The following is a 20,474-nucleotide window of genomic DNA, read 5'->3' as shown; positions in this document are numbered from 1 at the left end:
CTGAGCCCTGGAGAGAAGTTAAAAAAGAAAAACAACCAAATCCACTCCCCATGCCTAACTCCGGACTCCAAATTTGGATGCTTCCATTGAAAAGTTAGTCTCCCTGGGCATTCAGCAGGGCAGGGAAACTCATCCTTTTCTTTACTGATAACATGCAGTAGGCAGAAAAAAAATCTAGTTTCCTTCCTTCAGCATTAAAGTCAGATGCCCCTCGGTGGGAGGTATTTATTCCAGCTGAAGCTCGTGCTCAGAAAAACATGGTGGATAGTAAAATTGCTGCGTACTAGACCTAGCTAATCAGTGCTTGTTCCCAAAAATACTAATATGGAAAATAAATGCCTTCAAGAGAAACGGTGGTTAAAATATTTTATTTTTTATATCATAGAACATACTGCTGTTTACTTTAAATCACTTTAGAGTAAAGGCACACATTGTTAAAAATACTTCAAATTTACATTACATGTACAAATGCATAAGCAGGTGTACATGTCACCAAAAAAAATACAATATGGCTTCATAAGGTTGAGGTGGGGCTGGGACAATTCAACATATTTAAATTTTACAGGATGCTCTTAACACTGAAAGGACTGACTAGAACAGAAAAGAATGGACCTAAAACACTGATTGTTACATAGACAGTATAACACATTGAATATACAACATCGAGCATTCACGTTTGGATTCGCAGGACTGGCAGTTCTGCAAATTCATCAGGCTTTCAAGTGCCACTGCGTAAACAGTGCAGGCATATGATCTGCCAGTTTGCAATAGTGGGAAGGAATCGCAAATTCTCTGTCTCTGTCCACAAACAGCCTCCCTTAAGAATCTGCTGATATGCTTTGAGGAAAAAAAAAAAGAAACAGACTTGAGATATTAACTGCAGAAAAGGACCGAATAACAAATGGACAACTTACACTACTAGCTAAAAAGCGTAACACATTAAGCCTGCAAGAATGCTCCATGACAATCATTTAGCATTAGTCCCACCCAAGTTTAAGGCTCATATCTAAAGTTTACCGTAGATTTGTTTTCTTTTGTGTAAAATTACCTGAGCACAGATATCAAAGATCTACAGAGCTTTTAAAATATCTGCAGATACCTTAAAAATCTGTAGATATCTTAAAGCGAGATATCAATATATTGATTTCTACCAGCTTAAAAGATCTCAAAAAAAAAAACAAAGAAAAACACAATCACAAAACAACAACCACCTTTTGGTATTTCAGTAAAGCCAGGAGAAGAATGAGCTTTAGCTTTTGCTTTCATCTCTTAAAAATGTACATAAAGTGTAAGAGAGTTCTTCAAATAGGACTGCTTAATTGTAAACAATACATTAAACCTTTACAAAAAAATCAGGAATTAAAAGTCAGGCAGTCACTCTAGTCTTCTATAAATTGTTTATAAATGCTACTTTTCATCTTGCTAGAGATAGCTGGTGGTTTCTTAAGCACTGACAGATGGAAAGTAAAAGGACCTGACTCCACTCCAAGAGCGTGTTACCATTTACACTCCTGTGCTGAAGCAGTGTGAATTGCTGCCGTTCTCGTTTGCTGAGGTGTATTCCCTGCACACCACCTAAGGGCCCAGATCCAGAAAAGCACCTTGCATTGTCTTAAGAGCTCTCTGCAGGACTGGGTTAGATTTAACAGGTTTAAAGATAAACACGTGCTTAAATGATTTGCTGCACAGGGACTCAAAATTTGCAAAGTGCAAGGCAGAAAAGCATCAGGTTGCATGGACAGACCAGCTCGCAGCCATCACGGAGAGGGGCATCAGACCCTTAATTTCATTTAAAAAGCTTGAAAAAGACAACACTGCATGGAAGATACATGTACATACTTTCAGCAAACAATAGACCGTTTAGGACGATTTCCAACACAAGGCTCTGGAAATTCACCCTACTAAAAACAGTTCGTTGATTTTATCGAACCAGCAAAGAAACACAAAGCACACGATCACCTTTTCCTCCTCTTGCCTCAAACACCAGTTCTCATTTTCCAATCCCAAAAGAAATTAATGTAGATAAAAACCCCACTTTAATCAATGAGCAACTGTATGTGAGCCTGAGGAACAAATGGGCTTCTTCCGTTCAAATACACCAGGTTAAAACTTTGATATGACGATTAAAACTATTCGCACTGCTGAACTGGGACTAGCTGATTGCAGAGGGCACTTTACAATCATCGACAATCCTGTATAAAGGGTACCAAAACCTCCTATTAAGTATGAGACAAGGATTAAAGAAAGAAAAAGAAATAGATGGATGACAGATGGCTGTTCTGGAAAATTTATAAACATCGCAGCAGTCTGAAGTACCCATAATTCTATGTATAAATAGCAAGTAACCCAAATAAAATGCTACAGCTAGTTTGTAAAAGCTAAGTTGAACATTGCTTTTCTATTAAATAGATTAAAATATTCATCCACTGAGAAATCACATCGATAAATAAAATATTTTCATGTATCAAAAATGAGGGGCAGGTACTATCAATTCCAGACTTCTTGTCCCAGTAATGGAAGGTCCGAGAAACAAAAGTAACTTGTACAGTAGTTCTAGCCTCTTAAATTTACAACACTGAATCCAGCAGGATTTGGCTAAATAATACAATTTAAATAACCTAATCTAAAGGAACAGAGTGTCCTGTAAACATCTGACAAACCACATTGCATTCTGATGGTGTGGCTATACCTTCTCTACGCAGGAGAAAGATGATTCAACTGGTGGCGGGAGTGAGGGACGCAATCGAAAGGCAACGTTTCTGTTCTTCAGTAAGGCTTGTAAAAATTGGAGCAGTGTACGTATGACAGCCTGTAAAATTCTGAAATTTTTGGAAAGCTCTTAAGTTTAAAAAAAGCCTAAATGTTTTTAAGTATAAAACACACATTGAGAAGATGTCCTTCTGAGTTATGTTGTAAAAGTGTCTGGCACCAGAAATGACCACTGAGTATTATTATACCCAAGGAAAAAAAAGACAAAAAACAAAGAATCATTCAAGACAAGTGTCCCTGAATTTCAGAGCAGACACAGCCAGATTTGGTTACTTTGTGTTGTTCTGTTCCTCTGGGAAAAAAAAGTCATGAACATACACTCTTTAAGCTGTCTGTACTACATCATCATTAATATATATTATATATACAGTACTTATATATATAATATATATGCTTGTGTACATATTTCATTTGCCTCAATCTGGAATCATGTGGTTTCATGCAACACACCAGGAATCAAGCTTACTCATTAGATCATAGCTGGTGTAACATCAGTATCAAATCTTTTATTATACAGCAATTCAGCTTTGCTCAGCAATCACCTCTGGGCTAGAATCCTCATTTCCCTCTTCGTTCAGTCTGGTTCCCATCTGTTGCCTCCATCACTCTTGTCAGCCACCTTCTTCACGTTGTGCCTCCGCTGGGTGTTCAATGCTGAGACCTTATTTCTGTCAGCTTCTGCAGATAGCTCTGTGCTGCTGGCATCGAGAGAATGAATTGAACTGTCCTTTGACCTATCCGGTAGCAGCCATATCCCATCAGTCCAAAAACTGTTGCTTTTATGACAAGTTTGAAAATCTTACTTGAAGCTGACGGAGGAGGCACGCTGCAGCAGAAGATGCAAAACAACGTTAATGCCTGCACTGCTGGAAAGAACAGGCATTTTCCAACCAAACCAAGAATTGTTTCTCCCCTCCCTCTTAGTGCAGGAGACTGAGGGAACAGACGCGTCGTGAATGAGCAATACGCTCTTTGTTCAAGGGCTACATCCAAATTAAATAATAATAAATAAAGCTATTCCCACTTGTGCTAATATAAGCTAATATTACCTCCAAAAGAGCTGGCTTGAAAATGCAGCCACGTGCAGAGAGCCCTGTACCTACACTAACAGGCTCCATGGTACCTCAGCTCACCCCACACCTACAGCAGGCAAACATTGCAACCCGTATAATCCCCTCGGTGACAGTTCTCTGCATGCCATTTCAAGGGAGTTCTTGTTTATTTATATTGAGAAAATGTTCCCAACATATTTAGAAGCAATCGGTTACAGGAGTGCAAGAACATTATGGGCATTCTCCAACCCTGTCAGATGCGCTGACATTAGGATACAACTGAACTGGGTTTAGACCCATTTGCTTAAATTAGGGCAAAGTTACTACTGGTAAGATCTTGCATGTTGAGGGAATGCATGTACAGGAAGAGTTTCAAAGACATACATATTGAACAAAGGATAGAGTAAAGGCATCCCTTTATGCCTTCTTATATGCTTTTCTATCTACTCTTTGCCATTTCCAGTCCCTCAGTGCAACTTAAAGATCAATTCAGAGCATAGTAAGATCTGCTCAGAGTCAGGTTCAATGACAGAATCCAAAAACTGGAAGTCTGGGAAACGTGTATGTTTTGACTCAGATGATTTCCAAGACCATTTTGTAACACAACAAAAAAAAATTAAAAAAAATATTTAAAACTTCTCACTTTAGGTAGATGAAAATCCCTGACAAAAAAATGTAACTGCTCTGCCACTGCACTGCAACAGCATAAAAGGAAAAAATGTTTAATGAGAAACAAATCCTAATATAGTAATCTTCTCTGCATGATTTGCTTTATATTATTTTAGAAAGTCAATTTAATGCAACATTCAAGTCTTAGGGAAGATACTGGTAGTTCTTCCACTTAGTTATGCCTTAGCATGGTAAAGTCAGTCAAGTCAAAGGGCATGAACTTTGATGAAAAAGATCCTGTATGTAAACATGAAGATATGGTCAGACTTAGGGCTGTTCAGTTCTGAAATGCCAGCAATACAACCAGCATTAACCATATAATTATACATTCTTGCAAGCTCATTCTACAGGTTATTTGAGAAGGTGCAGAGGGATATAGATGTCTAGTTTGTAAGTCCAAGCTCGGTTTAGCCTCGAGAAAGACTTAGGCAAGGCTTCTGCACTCTTTCCATTTGTGGATCCAGATACCCAGAGTACCTGGATTTTACCCTCTAAAGCTTATTTTAGATGCCCAGGTACTCCATTTAGCCAGGGCACAGTCTCTTTTGTATTTCAGAGCCTCTGATGAAACAGGAACACTGAGGTGCTTACACAAACATAGTAAATGGCTGTGATAAGATAAAGCACTAATATTTGAAAGGCTCCACTATCCCAAACCACTGCAGACCGGTATTACCAGATCGTACTATAATCCCTCCTACATTTCTGACGTCCTGACCTTTGTGGCTTAGAATACACAGTCTGAACATTTTGGTTCTTTAATTCCTTCTTTTATAGGGCACATACATCTATTTTAACAGTTACATTGGAGTGGAGTTCTGCAGGTGTGTGGCTTAGATCAGCCCGTGTTGAGTGTATTCATTAAACCATACCATTACTTTTATATCCAGCCAAAAAGTCGGTGATAAGCAACAGCAATAATCTTCCCAGAACCCACAGAGCCTGATGCAACAAAAACTTTGAATCTCAGTTTGTATTTATCTAAGCTAGACTGGAAGCCTCGTTTTGTCCCCTTCTACAGGTCTCATTTGAAGTCTCATTTGAAAAGCCTTACACATGGATCAATAGGTTTTCTTTCTAAACAAGGGCATTTTCTCGTCTTATTTCCCTCAATAGCCAACCAATTACGTTCTTTTTTTCTTTGACAGTTCCTTTTCCTTTGCTGCGCACACAATCTGCACAGCAAGTCAGTGAGCTGACAGGGCAGGGATTACAGCAGAGACATTTCTTTAAGCCACGACAACCAAGAAAACCCCAAACAATCACTCATTGCAGATTTTCAGCAAGAGAAGCTGTTATGTCAGGACACAGGAAAGGATGACATACCTCATTATTTCCTGGATATTTAAGTCAGAGTTCCAGTTCTTTTCAATTCCAGGTACATGACCCATCCCAACCACACCAACTACAACAGCAGGGATATATCTTCTAGGTTCAGCTAGGAAAGAAACGGAGACAATGGAATGCATCAGTAAAAGAAGTAGTTTCAAGCTATAAACAAACAGGTAATACGCGAGATTACAGAAGAGTATTTTCTAAGAAGCTCCTCCTGCTACATATTAAAACTTTGTCACATACTGAAGTTAATACATATCTCACCGACTGCCTCTTTTGCTGGAAGTCTGGAAGAAATTCAGCATAACTTCTGTATTGTCAGGAAATATTTGTTCCAGTAAACAGAACTGGCTACACTCCACCCTGAAGCTGGAATATGAGCCCTCTAAATTCATTTCTTTCCTTCCCTGCACGGGTCATGTTTCTGTAGCGTTTATTGGGAACAGCCTTGGTCCTTGCTGTCTCTTGAGCAGAGCTTTGCTCACAGCTTCGGACAGTTGGCACGCAACCAGATTGTGACAAAACATGGGCTAACACGCACAAAGAGCCAGAGAAGAGGGCTTGAGACCATGCCTGGCCCTGCTAAGCTGCCCAGTACAGACCTGGCTGCAGCAAGTAACAGCAAAACCTGCGCTATTTGTGTGCAGCAGCCAGCCAGCCACCGTCAGACCGCTTCAACACATGCCAGCGCTCGCTCTCCCCTCTGATCTACCAACAAGCTTGCACAACACCCAGTGAAGTTGAAGTGTTCTCAAAGTTTTGGGATTTCCTCTCTCCCCGTGGAAAAACCGGCACCATGACACAATGAAAATAATTAACAGAAAAGCTTCTAAATAATGCACAGCTTCTTAACAAAACCACCTCAGGCACTGTCTTGTTTACTAAGAGACTGAGGCAGAGGACTTACCTGCCAGATGATACACTTACACTACTGTCTTTTGTGGCCCCGTCTTTTATTTCCATAAATATCTATTTATGGAAATATATATATATCTATATATTTAATCCATATAAAACCCCTTCGGTTTCGCAGACATTCACTAAACCAGTGATCCAGAGACTCTGACCTTAAGGCAAATTTAAAGAAATTAAAAATGCAGGTAAATTGCTACACAATTCTTGTGGCTCATGACCCACCAAGAACCAACAATTACACAAAGTTTTCAGTCTGCTCCTTAGATCGAGTGACTGAATGCATTCATGCCTACTTCAGCCATGCCACCTGCATTAACAGTGGATATTATAGTGTTTGGGGAAATTTCATGAAGGCAGCATTGAAGTAATGCTAGACAAGGGAGATGCAAGAACACAAATGCAATCCCTTCGTCACTTCTGCAATCACAAGACAGTGCCAGAGGTCTGCACTGAAGTGATTAAAATCAGTAACTACTTAAGTATGTGCATATATATATATATATACACACACACACACACTCACACAAATATATAAGGACAGGCACGTATATATGAATAAAGGACACACAGATCACACATGGCAGCAAATTACTTCCAAAGGCTAGAGAAATAGAATTATTCCGTATGCTTACAACTCGCTGAAACATGCCGAGTCTGTATTTGTCACACACATTCAGGAGCTCCTAGGAGCCCAATATATCATAAGCAAAGCATGACGAATGCTGAAATTAGAGTTAATTAGTTTAGCAGGAAATCTGTGCCTGAGCAGCTATTGGTGACAGTGAATTTGGTGAGACAGCGAGACAGGGAACACATGCCTCGTCTGTCCCATGCTGTGCTGTAATACCAGATGCCTGCCTTTTCAAAAAGTTGTCAGGCTAACCAGTGTTTTCCACTTTTGAATAGCATAATGAGAAAAGAATCATAATTTGGAGCCTATTGCTCTGAGGAATTTCTTTACTTCTATAGGAGGTTGCAACAGGAGTAATATGCCTTTTAACTTTTCAAGCAGTGTCAGCTTCCGTGACATGCAGCATCTGTCTCGGATAAACCCGCAGAACATCACAGATTTCCCAAGAACAACTGAAATTTGTAATAGCACACAAAAAACCCATTGCTGGTTATGTTATCTGCTTTAAGACAATTACTTTCTGAAGCTCGAGGTAGTTCTATCTGCTTTGCTGCTTGCTTCAGCATGTAGGTCAAGTAAATATCTCGTTCAGAGACAATCGTTCGATGAAGATCAGGGAATTCTCCAATCATTTCTGCCATCATCTGCTCCAGCAAGTCCTTCTGCTTGCATTTCTCCACATCATCTTTACTGAAAGAAAGGAAATTTTCTCAGTATCGATGTTATACTTCCAAATCCCAATACAAACCAATAAATAAGAAGGTGTTGCACACATTCACATAAACCCATGCTGGACAGTTGTCCTCTCCCAGAGCAAAGCAGTCTGCACAGGCCTGTAAAGCTGGATACTGAACAATGCCTCTACAGTGAGGGCAAGGGAAAGAAGAGAGGTCACTTGCCTTCAGGCAGTTCAACTGAATATTCACCCTTCCCAGTTTAAAAAGCTGAAGTTTAAAAAACTGAGCAAAAGCACCAGGACTTCAAAGGAAAGAGTTATCCCGGTGCCCCACTTCTACTTTATATTCATAAGCTTAAAAAAGGCAACACAGCACCCCTGAGGAAGCAGATCCGATCGCTGAACGCACAGAGGCTCTATTTAAGGAACAAAACCACACGCTGTCAGGCACAGTCTGCAGGGATAGAAGGGCTGCAGAACTCCTTCCGTCAGTCACAGGCCTTCAGCAGGGAAGTGAAAGTTATTAATCAATTCCCTGAACGGAAGAATAGAAGCGGGCAGGAAATAAGAACTGTGGGAGTGAATTTAATGAGCTTTTGTATTGTTATTGTTATTATTTTAAATAGGTGCTGTTAACCTTTGTTCGCAGCCACAGCTGTGGTACAGTCATGGTTTGTGGCACCAGAATCTTCTGTTTTTGCATCACTACCTATTCAAGAAGGATGCCCAAACTTTTTTTTTAATACACTTGAGATCAGAAGGTACTACAAATGGCAGAGACAACCGAAGAGAGCCTTGCTAGCTTTCAAAGATCACAGAAACAGACTGACACAAGTCTGATTTTCAATTACTCCATTTTCAGTAGAATCTCGTGTTGATAGCTGAGTGATCTTATCTACACAACCACCCCCAACAGCTTCCTAATTATAACCACCTTTCCTTCTCAACTCCTACCCACGTTACTTTTAAAGTCACCAATGCTGCAAACCCATCAATTGTACGATAACAATTGGGATATTATGTTAAAGGTATAGCTAAGCACAATTATCTTATTTTTTCAATTGAAAACGGAAATTACCTTGGAATGAATGAAAAATGTGAGAATTTGCTGAGAAATACGCCCTCCAATGCCCCCCAGAAGCATGCAAATAGCTTCAAGTCGGTATTAGACCATTAATTAACAAAACTAACTGTATTTAATAGATTGAAAGCTGGCCAAACATTTTACAGATGAATGTAACAAGCATTTACAGGAAACAACAATTAAGTAAACGCTAAAGCTGGGAAACAGAAGACTCCATTGTCCTTACTACAGTTTGAGTCCTGGCCCAATTTCAAGTGCCTGAAAAAAACTGACAGATTACTTTATGAGCTGCATGGAGCTCCCGTCACAGGCACAGAGATCCAGGGACCACGTGCACTGGGAACCCATTTCTGGCAAGCCTCCCACCACTGCAAGTCTGGTAGGAGCAGATGGAATTTCGGAGGACAGCTGTGCATGTTCTCACCCAGTTCAAGCAAGTTATCTCACACCTACTTGCATCCAGAAGCAAAAAGGAAGCAAACTTGGCACAGTGGTTTCTCTAAAGGGCAGAGGAAACCAAACAAAGCAAGAGAAGAGCCATCTGAGAAGTATTACTGTAAGGCAGGAACTCCTAACAGTGTCCCTTTATAAAGGTCATGTTCATTTAGAGTCAGACACATTGCCCACAAACTTGAAGTGTTTTCTCTTGTTCCCCAAATCTGCTCAGATAGCAGATGTTGACTCAGTTCTCGAGCTGCCCTGATCCAGATGTGACTTAACACAGCAGGCCCAAGTCCTCTGGAAAACTTAAGGCAGTTTAAGTTAACATCCTGAGGCCCTGCTTTCTCTTACATTTACAATATCCACACAGTAGTGCTGGGAAAAACTTTAATTTCAGCATTAAAAAAAATTAAAAAAAAATTTTTAGTTATTATTCAATTGTACACAGCACTGAATCTTTACTTCAACATGATCCACAGCCTGGACGTAATGTATCAAAATACCACTAAACAAAGATGTAACAGGATCAGAAAGCCAGCTTTCTTTTAAATACTTCTTTTAATACTTCTTTTTAATACTTTAAATACTTCTTTTAAATACCTTACTGACATGTAGTTTGTATATCTATCTACCTCACTAATTTAAGGTTTTACCACATGAGGTTGCGTACCAAGACCTTTGAGCTCCTACCAAGTCACACTGCAGAGCTGAACAATTCTCTGATAAACATACGGGATGTTTATTCATACCTGATTGGGTCAGATAAGAAGCAAAGGCCCCAAGCAAGCTTGACTTTTTGCCAGAAAGAAAGTGCAGCAATTGCTCTCTTAAACGTAACAGGGATGGGTCTGTCTCCAAGATGAAATTTACAGAAAGGTACTTTACTAGCCTGGAAGAGAAAATATAAATTACTAGTCAACTTGTACTGAAAGCACAGTATGCTGTTATTAAGATAATGTTCATGTTATTACGTGATTTACCTTAAAAAAGAACAAGTAGTGTGATACTTCAACATCAAGAAATATTTTGGCTTTGCAATAAATAAAGTTTTCAATATACTCCTTCATAAAGGAATACATCAGCTAAAAGATGCTGTAGGTATTACAGTAAAAAAAAAATGTTAAGTTGCAATTGCCCTCTTCCTATGGAGCTCAATATCTCTCCAGGTGTGAATAAAGTCCAAGGCAAAATAATTTTGGACATTTTGCTTTCAACCAGGTTTGTGATCCTGTCAAATCCTATCACTTTGTCACGATAAAATATATTCGAGAAGGAGCTTATGAAACAAAAACTGATGCTAGATACCAGATGGCAATGCCAGGTGAGACTTCGCTGTAGCTGAGGCTGACAAATTTCTGCACAGCAGAGAATTCCTTGGAAGTTCTTTACTAAGCATACCTGTTTAAAAATCTCAAACACACTTCAAAGAGGACAGAGTAATAAACCTTTCTGGATGAATTAGAGTTAGTTTTCATGGACTGAAATCCTGACACCACAAATGACCAGCATCCATACCCCAAATTCTAAATAGTTATCCAAGAGGAACAAAATAAACTGAAACAAATACCATCAAAAATATCACTTATCATTTAAAGTCTTTTTGGAGTTGTTTTCATGTCAGCTAGGGCTGTGAACCTCTGTACCTTTGAATATACTTTGAAGCTGAAGATGGTTTTTACCACTTTACAGACTTCAGCAAAAGTACAGCCGAAGTGCTCCTTTCTAGTCACTAGAAAATGCCTTTATTTTACCGACTCTGAGAGCAAGAGGCCAAGAATTTGACCTCGGAAAAAACATTTCAATTTCACACCTCTTTGAAAGCCTCCCTGAATTCTCCTCCCGGGGCCATTCCCAGCTGTTCTGTGATGTGAGCAGACACTTTCAGAAGCAGCATTTGCATCAATCCAGACATGACTCCATTCTGGCAAAAAAGGGAGAAAAACGTTAAAAAGAAATATCAACATACTGTGTGGATTTCTTAGAATAATGTACTGTTCACAGTCATGAAAAACATTAATTATCTTAGTGAAGACGAGACATTGAAGCTGCTTTTTGGAACAAATTCACTGATCAATACCACTCTTGTTTCAGCTTATATCAGTTGTAAAGTGGCTTTTTCACTTGAGTGTGCAGCCAGACTATCCTCCCTTTCAATAACAACCAAAAAAAAGGATGGGAAGGGACAGGAGAGCAGCCAGACTTATTTCAGTTTACATTCATTCTACCTGATTGAAGAAATTGTCTGAATGGCAGAACTGCTCATACAGCGCATTTGTTTTTTCTTGATCGGGTTACAAAAAGCCAAAACATAAAAGCACATTCCATTGAACGTACAATGAACGCACAGTCGAGTTATAGAGCTACTGAGAGGGAAAGAGTGGTCTAATCATAAATACTTCCATAACCCCTGTGAAGCACTGGGCTGAGCACTAGTTAGGTTAACAGGTCTGCAGGAACACAGAAAACTCAGGGTTGTACAAGAATTTGATGTGCACAACTTCAGCACATGAAAACTTAGAAGGAAAACCTCAGTCTTGTGTCTGACGCACTCCCACAAGCACACTGAAGGCTCCTCCTTGCACAAAATCTATAATAAAAGAGAGACTTAAAGTCCAGAGTTCTTTATTGAACAAGAGGAAGAATCTCCTACATACATTTAAGCAAAATTTCCCTTTCCTAGCCTTTCAAACAGGGATGAATACAACATTGGAAATCCATCCAGAGCTGTTCTGTCCAGCTCCGGCTGTCCTGCACCCAACTTTGTTCTTACGACAAAGACCGAGTGGCTGAGCGTTAGCTGTCTCCAAGAGCAACCCATCCCTGGTTACACATCTCCTTCAATTTGGCATCAGTCCGTACCGCTACCAAAAGGAACATGCCCCGCTACCTTGCTAAAGGTTAATTTCCTGCTCTACCAGCAGCTTCATGCGACTAAAAATGAGGTTACATAGGACAGCTTGAGTGAACAAGACTGCCTGAAGTTACCAGGGGAAGGTCCTGGTCTCCCCTCCCTGCTCCCATGGACACGCTCAAACAACCCACCCAGCGCAAGCTTTGATGCTTACACCACCTCTCCACAAGTCGTAGGCAGTTTCTGCAGACAAGCAGATTCAAGAGTCACGAAGGACCAGAACTGGCAGAACAGAGCAGCTGTTTTCAAAGCCAGTTGTGCATCTGCTTCCCCGTGCTACAAAGCAGCAAGCAAGGTGTGTGTTACAGGAACAACTGACTGTCGTGCAGTCGCCACCAAATGAATACGCTAAGCAGAAAGACGGGGCACTGGGCTCCTGGGGAGAGATGAGGAAGAAAGAGAGCAGGGAAAAGAAAGGTCTTCAGCATCCTCGAGACCGAGAAAAGTCTCGGAGACAAGGGTTTCCAGAAGTTCAGAAAAAACAACCTAAAGAAAAAGAAGAAAATGCAGCCTGAGGTCATTTGTGGGCTCACACACCCTTCAGGATCAGGTATTCGAAGTCTGCATTTTACACAGTGATGGCTAACAAAGGGCTGCATCTCTGAAACGTGTCTGAGCCGTTTCTGCGCTTAACCTGCATGAGACTCAGTGCCTGCCATATTTGCTCAGCATCACCGAGATAAAAGGTGACAGGCAGCAGTACAGAGCAGCAACCAGCACCAACCGGCCAGCCAGAAAGTGCTGGGGATAAAGAGCAAAATGCAGGAATAACAGTGGGAGCAAAACACAGAGAGGTTTTTAGCAATACCAGATTATTCCACACCTGATAAAGGAAAGATGACCACAGGAGAGCAATAAATCCTGCGTGGCTGGCACCCACAGTTCACAGGTTAGATGCGACAGCCACAAACACAAAGCAGTGCACGTACAGAAGGAAACAACTGCACAGGCAGAGGAATGCAGAGCTATTAGCACACAGGGCAGAGGATGTGAAATACCAGTTTTATCAGCCTGGCATTCCACAGTCAGAAAGCGAGAAAAACGAGAAGGATTATCAGGAAAGGAACAACAGAGAAACACGTGCTACTGTACCATCTTAATTGGACTTGTGCCTTGAGGACAAAATATGTGAACCAGTAAATGTGCAAAAGAAATACCAAGCGTAGGGGAAGAGGTTAAACACCGCACACTCCTGAGGTTTGGGAACAGATGACTGAGCAAGATAAGAGCATAGCTGACACCATGACTAGCGTGGGGACAGCGAGTAGGACGGGAGAAGAGAGGAATAATACCCTGGCAAAGTATGACTGCAGGTTCTGATGCTTTTCTCCAGGCATCTGCTATTGGCAACTGTCAGAGGCCTTCTGGAGGACACAAACCTTCCCTCAGGCTCAGCACAGCCACGCTTCTGCTATGTATGGAGAACACAGCCTGAGCAGCAGGGCTTGCAGCTACCCTGACTCTGTAACAAGTTACAGATCCAACACCGTAACTGCAGAACTGCGGGCAGAAACAAGCAGCGTGTGTTTTAGGCCGCTGGATTTCTTCTTTAAGAAAAAAAATAAAACCAACACTAAATGGCACGGATGCAGCCCTGTACAAACACAACCTGGCTACATGGAAACTGGAACTGGTTTCCCTACTGCTGCAAATCCACTGGAGGTTAGACTTAAGGCACAAGTGACTGCAGCCCCCGTGGGTCTGTATGGATCACCTACCAACTCACAGTGTATTTTATTTAACAGATAGTCCTGTAGGTTACCTAAGCACAGAGGGACGTATTATGCTGTGCAAGAGGTTTTTTCACTGGCCAGAAGCATAATAAAAATCGTGATATATTCCTGCACAGGTAACTTCATCCTAAAGTAGTAGGTTATAAAAACAAGTCAGGTTGATCTAAGGTTTTGGCAAAGGAGAAAGAGGGCTGGTGGCAGCAAAGAATAAGGTTTCCTGCCTTCTTCTTTGTGCCAGGACCAGCAGACAGCCACGTAGGGACATAACGCAGCTAAAAAGCAAGCCTTATTCAGGCTGCCACATGCTCCCGTGAGCTCTGCTATGGACAGAGGACAGCGGAAACATGAAGCCGGGGAGAAGAGACGACAAAACCAGCCTTACCAGTTTGATTTAAGCCAACTGTTACTCTGCAGTTCAGGCAATCCAGATTTGAGCCAGATCCCAGTCTGCACTAGGTTGCTTTGCTTAATGGAAAGCAAACAGGTGGCTCTCTGCAAACCGCAGTAAGGGTTTTGAAATCGGAGGTGGGGCTGGAGGGAGGCTCTTTTTAACCCACAGCAGTTGTTGGATAAGCTGTGAATACCAGAGATCCACTGCAAGCGTGCAACAGTTTCATCTTAACACTCTCTTCACTTTCCAACTTGGGTTACAACTAATAAAATGTAATTTTACTGCTTAAAGTTTATACAAGCAATTATAAAAAGACACTTTTTTTTTTTTTTTTTTTTTACTGATTTGGTATTCCAGGATGACAGTAACAAGCAGTTTTGACTTTTGGTGTAACTTCTGGGCCTGGACGGTAAGTTTTTATTTGTTAATCTGTTATTATTTGCATTATCCCTTGTGAGGAAAGACATTAAGATTGAGCTGTGACAATAGGAAAGATCCTTGTGTTTTTCTCTGGTTTTGGAGCCAACACAGCCTGCGGTTCCTACTGGCTGCACAGAGGATCACTTCCAGTCGTGGTAGGAACTGCTACTTACAAAGCTGCCACCATAAATTTACAACAGAGAAAAAAGTCTGCTATTCTATTTTTATTGCCTTTTTCCTCTTAACAGAGAGAAAAAAAAACTTAATACAGCAAAAACTGCATTTAGCTTTGACTAAAAATAAAAAAAAGCTTCCATGCTTGTTTACCAGGTCAAAATATACTAGACTATTCTGCTCTGATTGTTGTGAAGATGCATTATTTTGGTTACATGCATTAAAACCGTCCACTTTCCCCCAAATAAACAGATGGATGCAATAATTCATGCAATATGCAAGTGTTTTGCAATCTTCTATCCTTTGATAGAACATAAGGAAAGAAAACAGGAAATGCACATTATTGCCTAACCGTACGGGTCAGAAAGACTGCACTGAAACACTACGTGCATGTACACAAACAAACACACGTTAAACACAGCACACTTGTCCCTAGCCACTCCACACACTTCCTACATGGAGGAATTATATTCCTACAAGAGCTGCAATCCTGGAAATTTCCCAACGACATCAATAAAAATAACAACTTATGAACTTGTTCATTCAACTGGACGCTGGAAAAAACTTTTGACTTGCCCAGATGCTACCATTCCACTCAAATATCCCATCACCATTTAAAAATCAACTTCATGCTCCTTCTCTGGGCTTAATTTAAAATTACTTAAATACGAGCTAACAAGGTGAAACTGAGAACTACAGGACAAAACTTGTTTTGCACTCACACATCCAAAACAGCACTAAACGGCCAGACCATCTGTCATTTGAATAATAATAATCTACTCTTTTCTGCCCAGCTTTTTCAGAAGTCTTCATCAGGACCTACAGCCAATGAGGAACTACTCAGAAAATGAGTGGAATGGAATAAAAAGACACAAAGAGAAATACACTAAGATGGAGGAATGCAACTAACCAGGTCCCTGCAGACAGTATCAAAATTAAGTGCTCCCTGAACACTTGTGATACAGTTGCAGATTGCCCAGATAGTAGCCCTATTTAAACGGACTAGTGGAGCACTACAATTAAATACTTAAACTTGTGTCCTGCCAGCAGAACACCTGTTAAACACAGAAGAGTCCTCCAGAGGTCAACATCTGTCCAATACGATCCTGTAGTGCAACTTAAACCCTCAACATTGCAGCTAAAAACAAAACACCACACTGAACTTTGCCACAGTAATGGTACCCTCCAGGTGGTAAGTGAACTTCTAGGTCCACTCTGGTGAACACCATTGGGTTCCCAGCTGGTGGGAACAGTGTTTTTAGTTGTAACTTGACAAACCCTTCCTAGCTTAATCCTTTAATTCTCACTGCAGGATCCATACCTGCTTTATAGCTTGTTGCAGTTTTTCCAGATTTATTTCTTTGGCTTCTTTTAGTAATGTCTTTTCATCCATCTTTAACATGGAAACTCTGTACTGGCACAGCTCCACCACAACCACATCAGGCTGTACTTCTTGTATTGTCTGAAAAAGATTTTATTTACACCAATTTAGGAAAGATTAAAGAGAAGCATAGCCAATATTGATACTTTCATGAGAAAAAGGACCTAAAAGCACATTCCAACAATCATTTTAATTAAAATAGCAATGAAAGGGTAAGAGTCCACCAAATAGCTATTTATTAAGAAAAACAAAGGAAGAAAATGAGAGTGAATTGATTTAGCTACTGGATGCTTTGGGACAATAAGAGGGAGAAAAATTATGCTGGGGAAAAAATAAATCAAGATGTTCAGCTTCCTTCTTTCACATTAGCAAAGTCCCTTTAACTGTAATTTGTGACCAATTGCAATCTGATTTAGAATAAGCTTTTTAAGAGCCAGAGTTGATGGTTCTGGCACAGGATTCCTCTCCTTCTGGCACCCAGAGAATAAAGCCAGTCTAAACTGCAGACGCTGCATGAGGTACAGTATGAACCAGCTCCTACTTTTACTAGCGCTTCAGAGCTACTTGTACATTGGACTCCATTCTCAAGTTTTGGGCAGCATGGTTTTACAACTCATTATACATCCCATGCACAAAGAAGCTGAGAATTCCCTTCTGTTCTAGGCTTTGCATCTTCTCAGCACATTCCCAACGCAGTAAGCATGCAGACACATTGCTGGTGTTATTCCATATTCTTTAGAGGACAAAAAGAAAAAACTGGGATTGGAAAGCAACATATTGCATAAAAAAATTGCTAAGATGATATGGGTATCTTTTAGTTCACCCCACTGTGCTGTCAGCCCTCCAACACCTACTTTGAGAAACAGAACCTGGAGGTTGCAAAAAAACAAGTCAGAGAGCTGGACTTTGTTCTGCTTTGTGACATACTTCACGATAAGTTAACAACATTAACGCCACACTGCTGAAAGGCTCCCACTTCGTATCTACCTTCACTACATCCTTTTTGCTGCTGTCACTGAAGTGGGCTGTTCCAACCACATACACCTTAGAACCATCCTCGGTGTCGAGCTCAGTCACAGTGCTCGGTAAAGAAGGTTTTTTCTGCCTCTTCTTCATCTTCATCTCCAGAAGGATTTTAAATGCCTCTGCATCAGCTAGAAAGGTCAAGAAAAAAGAAAAGAGCACATGACTATGAAACGCAAGTAAAAAAGACAGAAAATAAAAATGTCACCACTAAACAGCAGAGCAGAGCTAAAAGGCCATGATTTACCACTGTAATCTTACATTCAATTCTGAGGCTACATCATTGAGAGTGCCACCACTGGAGAGGCTGCCTCCAAGCATGGGTCTCAGTCCAGGTTTCCTACCCTGTGGACACTGGGACAGGTTGTCCACGCAGTTCAGTAAGGGAAAGAGAGAAGCTGTGTGGCAGGTGAGGTGGATAGAGAAGCAAAGAATACTTAGAAAAGGTATACACTAGATCGGGAAAAAAAAAGCATTTTTTAAATTCTAGAACAAAAACGTTCCCTTTCGTAATTTTATCTGTATAAACAACAGCAACATATGTATACTGGTACAAATATGCTGGTAAAGTCGCCTGTACGTACTGGATGGAGCATGTAGGATACCTTCCAGTACCAGTCTTAGCCTTTTGTGTGGCTAACACACCAGGGATCAGCATACAATTGGCAATTAAACCTTAACAGGCATTTGGGTCAGGAAATCAGTGGTTCTTCTCTGGTTTCAACAATAAACTGATTAAGACCCGAACGGTACAACATGAATTCAGGCCATCTGTAAAAAGCTTGCAGTGGAAAACTGGAAGATCTATTGATTCCATCACAGTTGCTTGTGAAATGCCAGAAAGCCTAATCAACTGAGATGGAGAAGCTTCAATTTTACATCAGCGGAAAATACAGTAACTTTGTGTGAGTTTTCTTTAAGTTATAATGGAACATAAAAAAAAAAAAGTATCAAATAGGAAAATAGAGTTTTGTTTTCAACCAACTCTGGGGCAAGCTGCTGCAGAAGTTAGCAGAGGTTTGAAACAGCAGAATCTAGGAATAGGATCATAGTCCCAGCAGAAAAAGGTTAGCAAGCAGTTTACAGGTGGGATGAGAAAGACGGAGAAAAATTACAGCCTCCCACTATATATTCTTTCTTCTCATGACTCTGTAGGACAGATCTGGGGCAACATAAGTACACCAAACATCTCACAGGACTTTATGCCAAAACCAAACCAAAACAGAACAAAAGCCACCCTCCAACATCCTTTTAGTTAGCATTTTAGCAGCCTACTACTTCCTGGTCAATACCCAAGAACATGGTGTGTTGCAATCAGTATGGTCTGATCGAAGACCATGTTGCTGCCAAAGCAGATGGTGATGCTAAGGAGGCGGTGGGGAAGACATGACTGTAAAAGGAAGGAGAAGGGGTAAGGCCATTGCATTTGTAGCACTCTCAGTCACACAGTCATAAAAGCAGCTATTTAGAGCAACCAAAATCTACCTAATCAAGTTTCTTGTCTCCCACAGCAGTCAAAAGAGGGTATCTATGGAAGAGTATAAGAACCAGGGAAGCATGCATGATACTTTCTCCAAATACCTAGCACCTCCAGCCACTTATGGTTCAGATTCCCTGAGCTGAAAGTGGTTTCTACATATTCAGTAACCCTTAAAGGACTTCCTTTCCTGTTAATTTTTCCAGCCTCCACCTCATACATATATTCAGAACCAGACTGAATTACGTTTCGTGTGAAGAAAAAACATTATAACAGTGAAGTAACGGATGTTATCAGTAAGGATATATTCAAGGAAAACATTCTCAGGAGCAGTTAGTTTTTTATGAAACCAAACTCATATATAGAGGAAAAAAAGCAACATAAATTAATTTGCTTCTTTAGGTCTGAATGCCTTTCCCATAGCTTTACTTAAGGCTCTGTTCACTCCCATGATTTTCTTCTCCAATTTGCAGTCCCAAGGGATTATTCAGCAACCTCAGCGTTATAATAATGTTGCATGCTAATTTGCCCTAAGGTGGTTCTTTGCCTATTATTTGCCAGAAATCACAATCTGAATGTTCCTATTGTTCAGAAAGGAAGACTGTATATATTAACATCACAACATTATATCAATAAACAGAAAGCAAATCCTAAGCAGCCTTTATTTTTTCCTCCTGAGAGAGGAATGTCTGTCATTATCTGATCCTAATCACTAAAAGGTAAAGGCTGATAGTCCTCCCGGGCTTCACAAGACAATTTTGGCTGGAATACTTCTATTCACACATCCTGCAGGCTCGACCTTCATATCAAAAAAATTACTGTGTTGGAATGGGCAAAGTGTTCCATCTGTAACTGCTGATTCCACATTGTAACACTAGATGACAGAATACTGAATCAAACATGTACTTACCTATCTTTGGCTCACAGAGCAAAGACCAAGCCTAAAACAGTAAATGAATGTCTCTCAAATAAAAAAAGGTTTGCCTTTTTTTTTTTTTTTTGAAAGCATGGGAACAGCGAACTGACCATCAATACAGTAGGTCATTGCTCCTTTCAAATTTGATTTTTATGCATGATTTGAAGAAAGGCCCAGCTGGACAGATTAAGTCACGTATGACCTCATTCACATCGCCCTTTTGCACTAAGAGCCGCATCCTTACTAGGTAAGGAAAAGGCAGGGACATTTAGCTGAACATACTCCCAATGTGGCACACCCTCCCCAGTCAAACCAGAAACATACAGATATTCTGCGATACACTTGACGTTTCCTTTGGTCCATCTTCTGGTGCATCAGAGGAGGACATTGGATCTGCAGCAGCCTGTATGAAACAAAGTCAAAAGGAAGCCGGGAATTATAATGAAGTGTTTTAATACATTTTTTCCCTCGTGGGT

At 40.6% G+C, this 20,474-nt stretch overlaps 1 protein-coding gene across 2 annotated transcripts in view; it reads right to left on the bottom strand.

The window, feature by feature from the left end:
* Nucleotides 1–349: 349 nt before the first annotated feature.
* Nucleotides 350–20,474, bottom strand: part of TRABD (TraB domain containing) — a 33,326-nt gene continuing 13,201 nt past the window's right edge. For both annotated transcript variants that reach the window (XM_035559329.2, XM_035559328.2), the window contains exons 3-10: nt 20,323–20,401; nt 17,570–17,736; nt 16,523–16,663; nt 11,383–11,493; nt 10,322–10,461; nt 7,889–8,061; nt 5,817–5,928; nt 350–3,595 (exon numbers count right to left, since the gene is read on the bottom strand). In XM_035559329.2, coding sequence (XP_035415222.1) covers nt 3,418–3,595; nt 5,817–5,928; nt 7,889–8,061; nt 10,322–10,461; nt 11,383–11,493; nt 16,523–16,663; nt 17,570–17,736; nt 20,323–20,401 — 1,101 coding nt within the window. In that variant the 3' untranslated portion in view covers nt 350–3,417. The remainder of the gene's footprint in view (nt 3,596–5,816; nt 5,929–7,888; nt 8,062–10,321; nt 10,462–11,382; nt 11,494–16,522; nt 16,664–17,569; nt 17,737–20,322; nt 20,402–20,474) is intronic.

The sequence above is a fragment of the Cygnus atratus genome, chromosome 1, assembly GCF_013377495.2.
Source record: "Cygnus atratus isolate AKBS03 ecotype Queensland, Australia chromosome 1, CAtr_DNAZoo_HiC_assembly, whole genome shotgun sequence".
In the NCBI taxonomy this organism is placed as follows: domain Eukaryota; kingdom Metazoa; phylum Chordata; class Aves; order Anseriformes; family Anatidae; genus Cygnus; species Cygnus atratus.
This window is presented reverse-complemented; position numbering and strand designations above follow the sequence as displayed.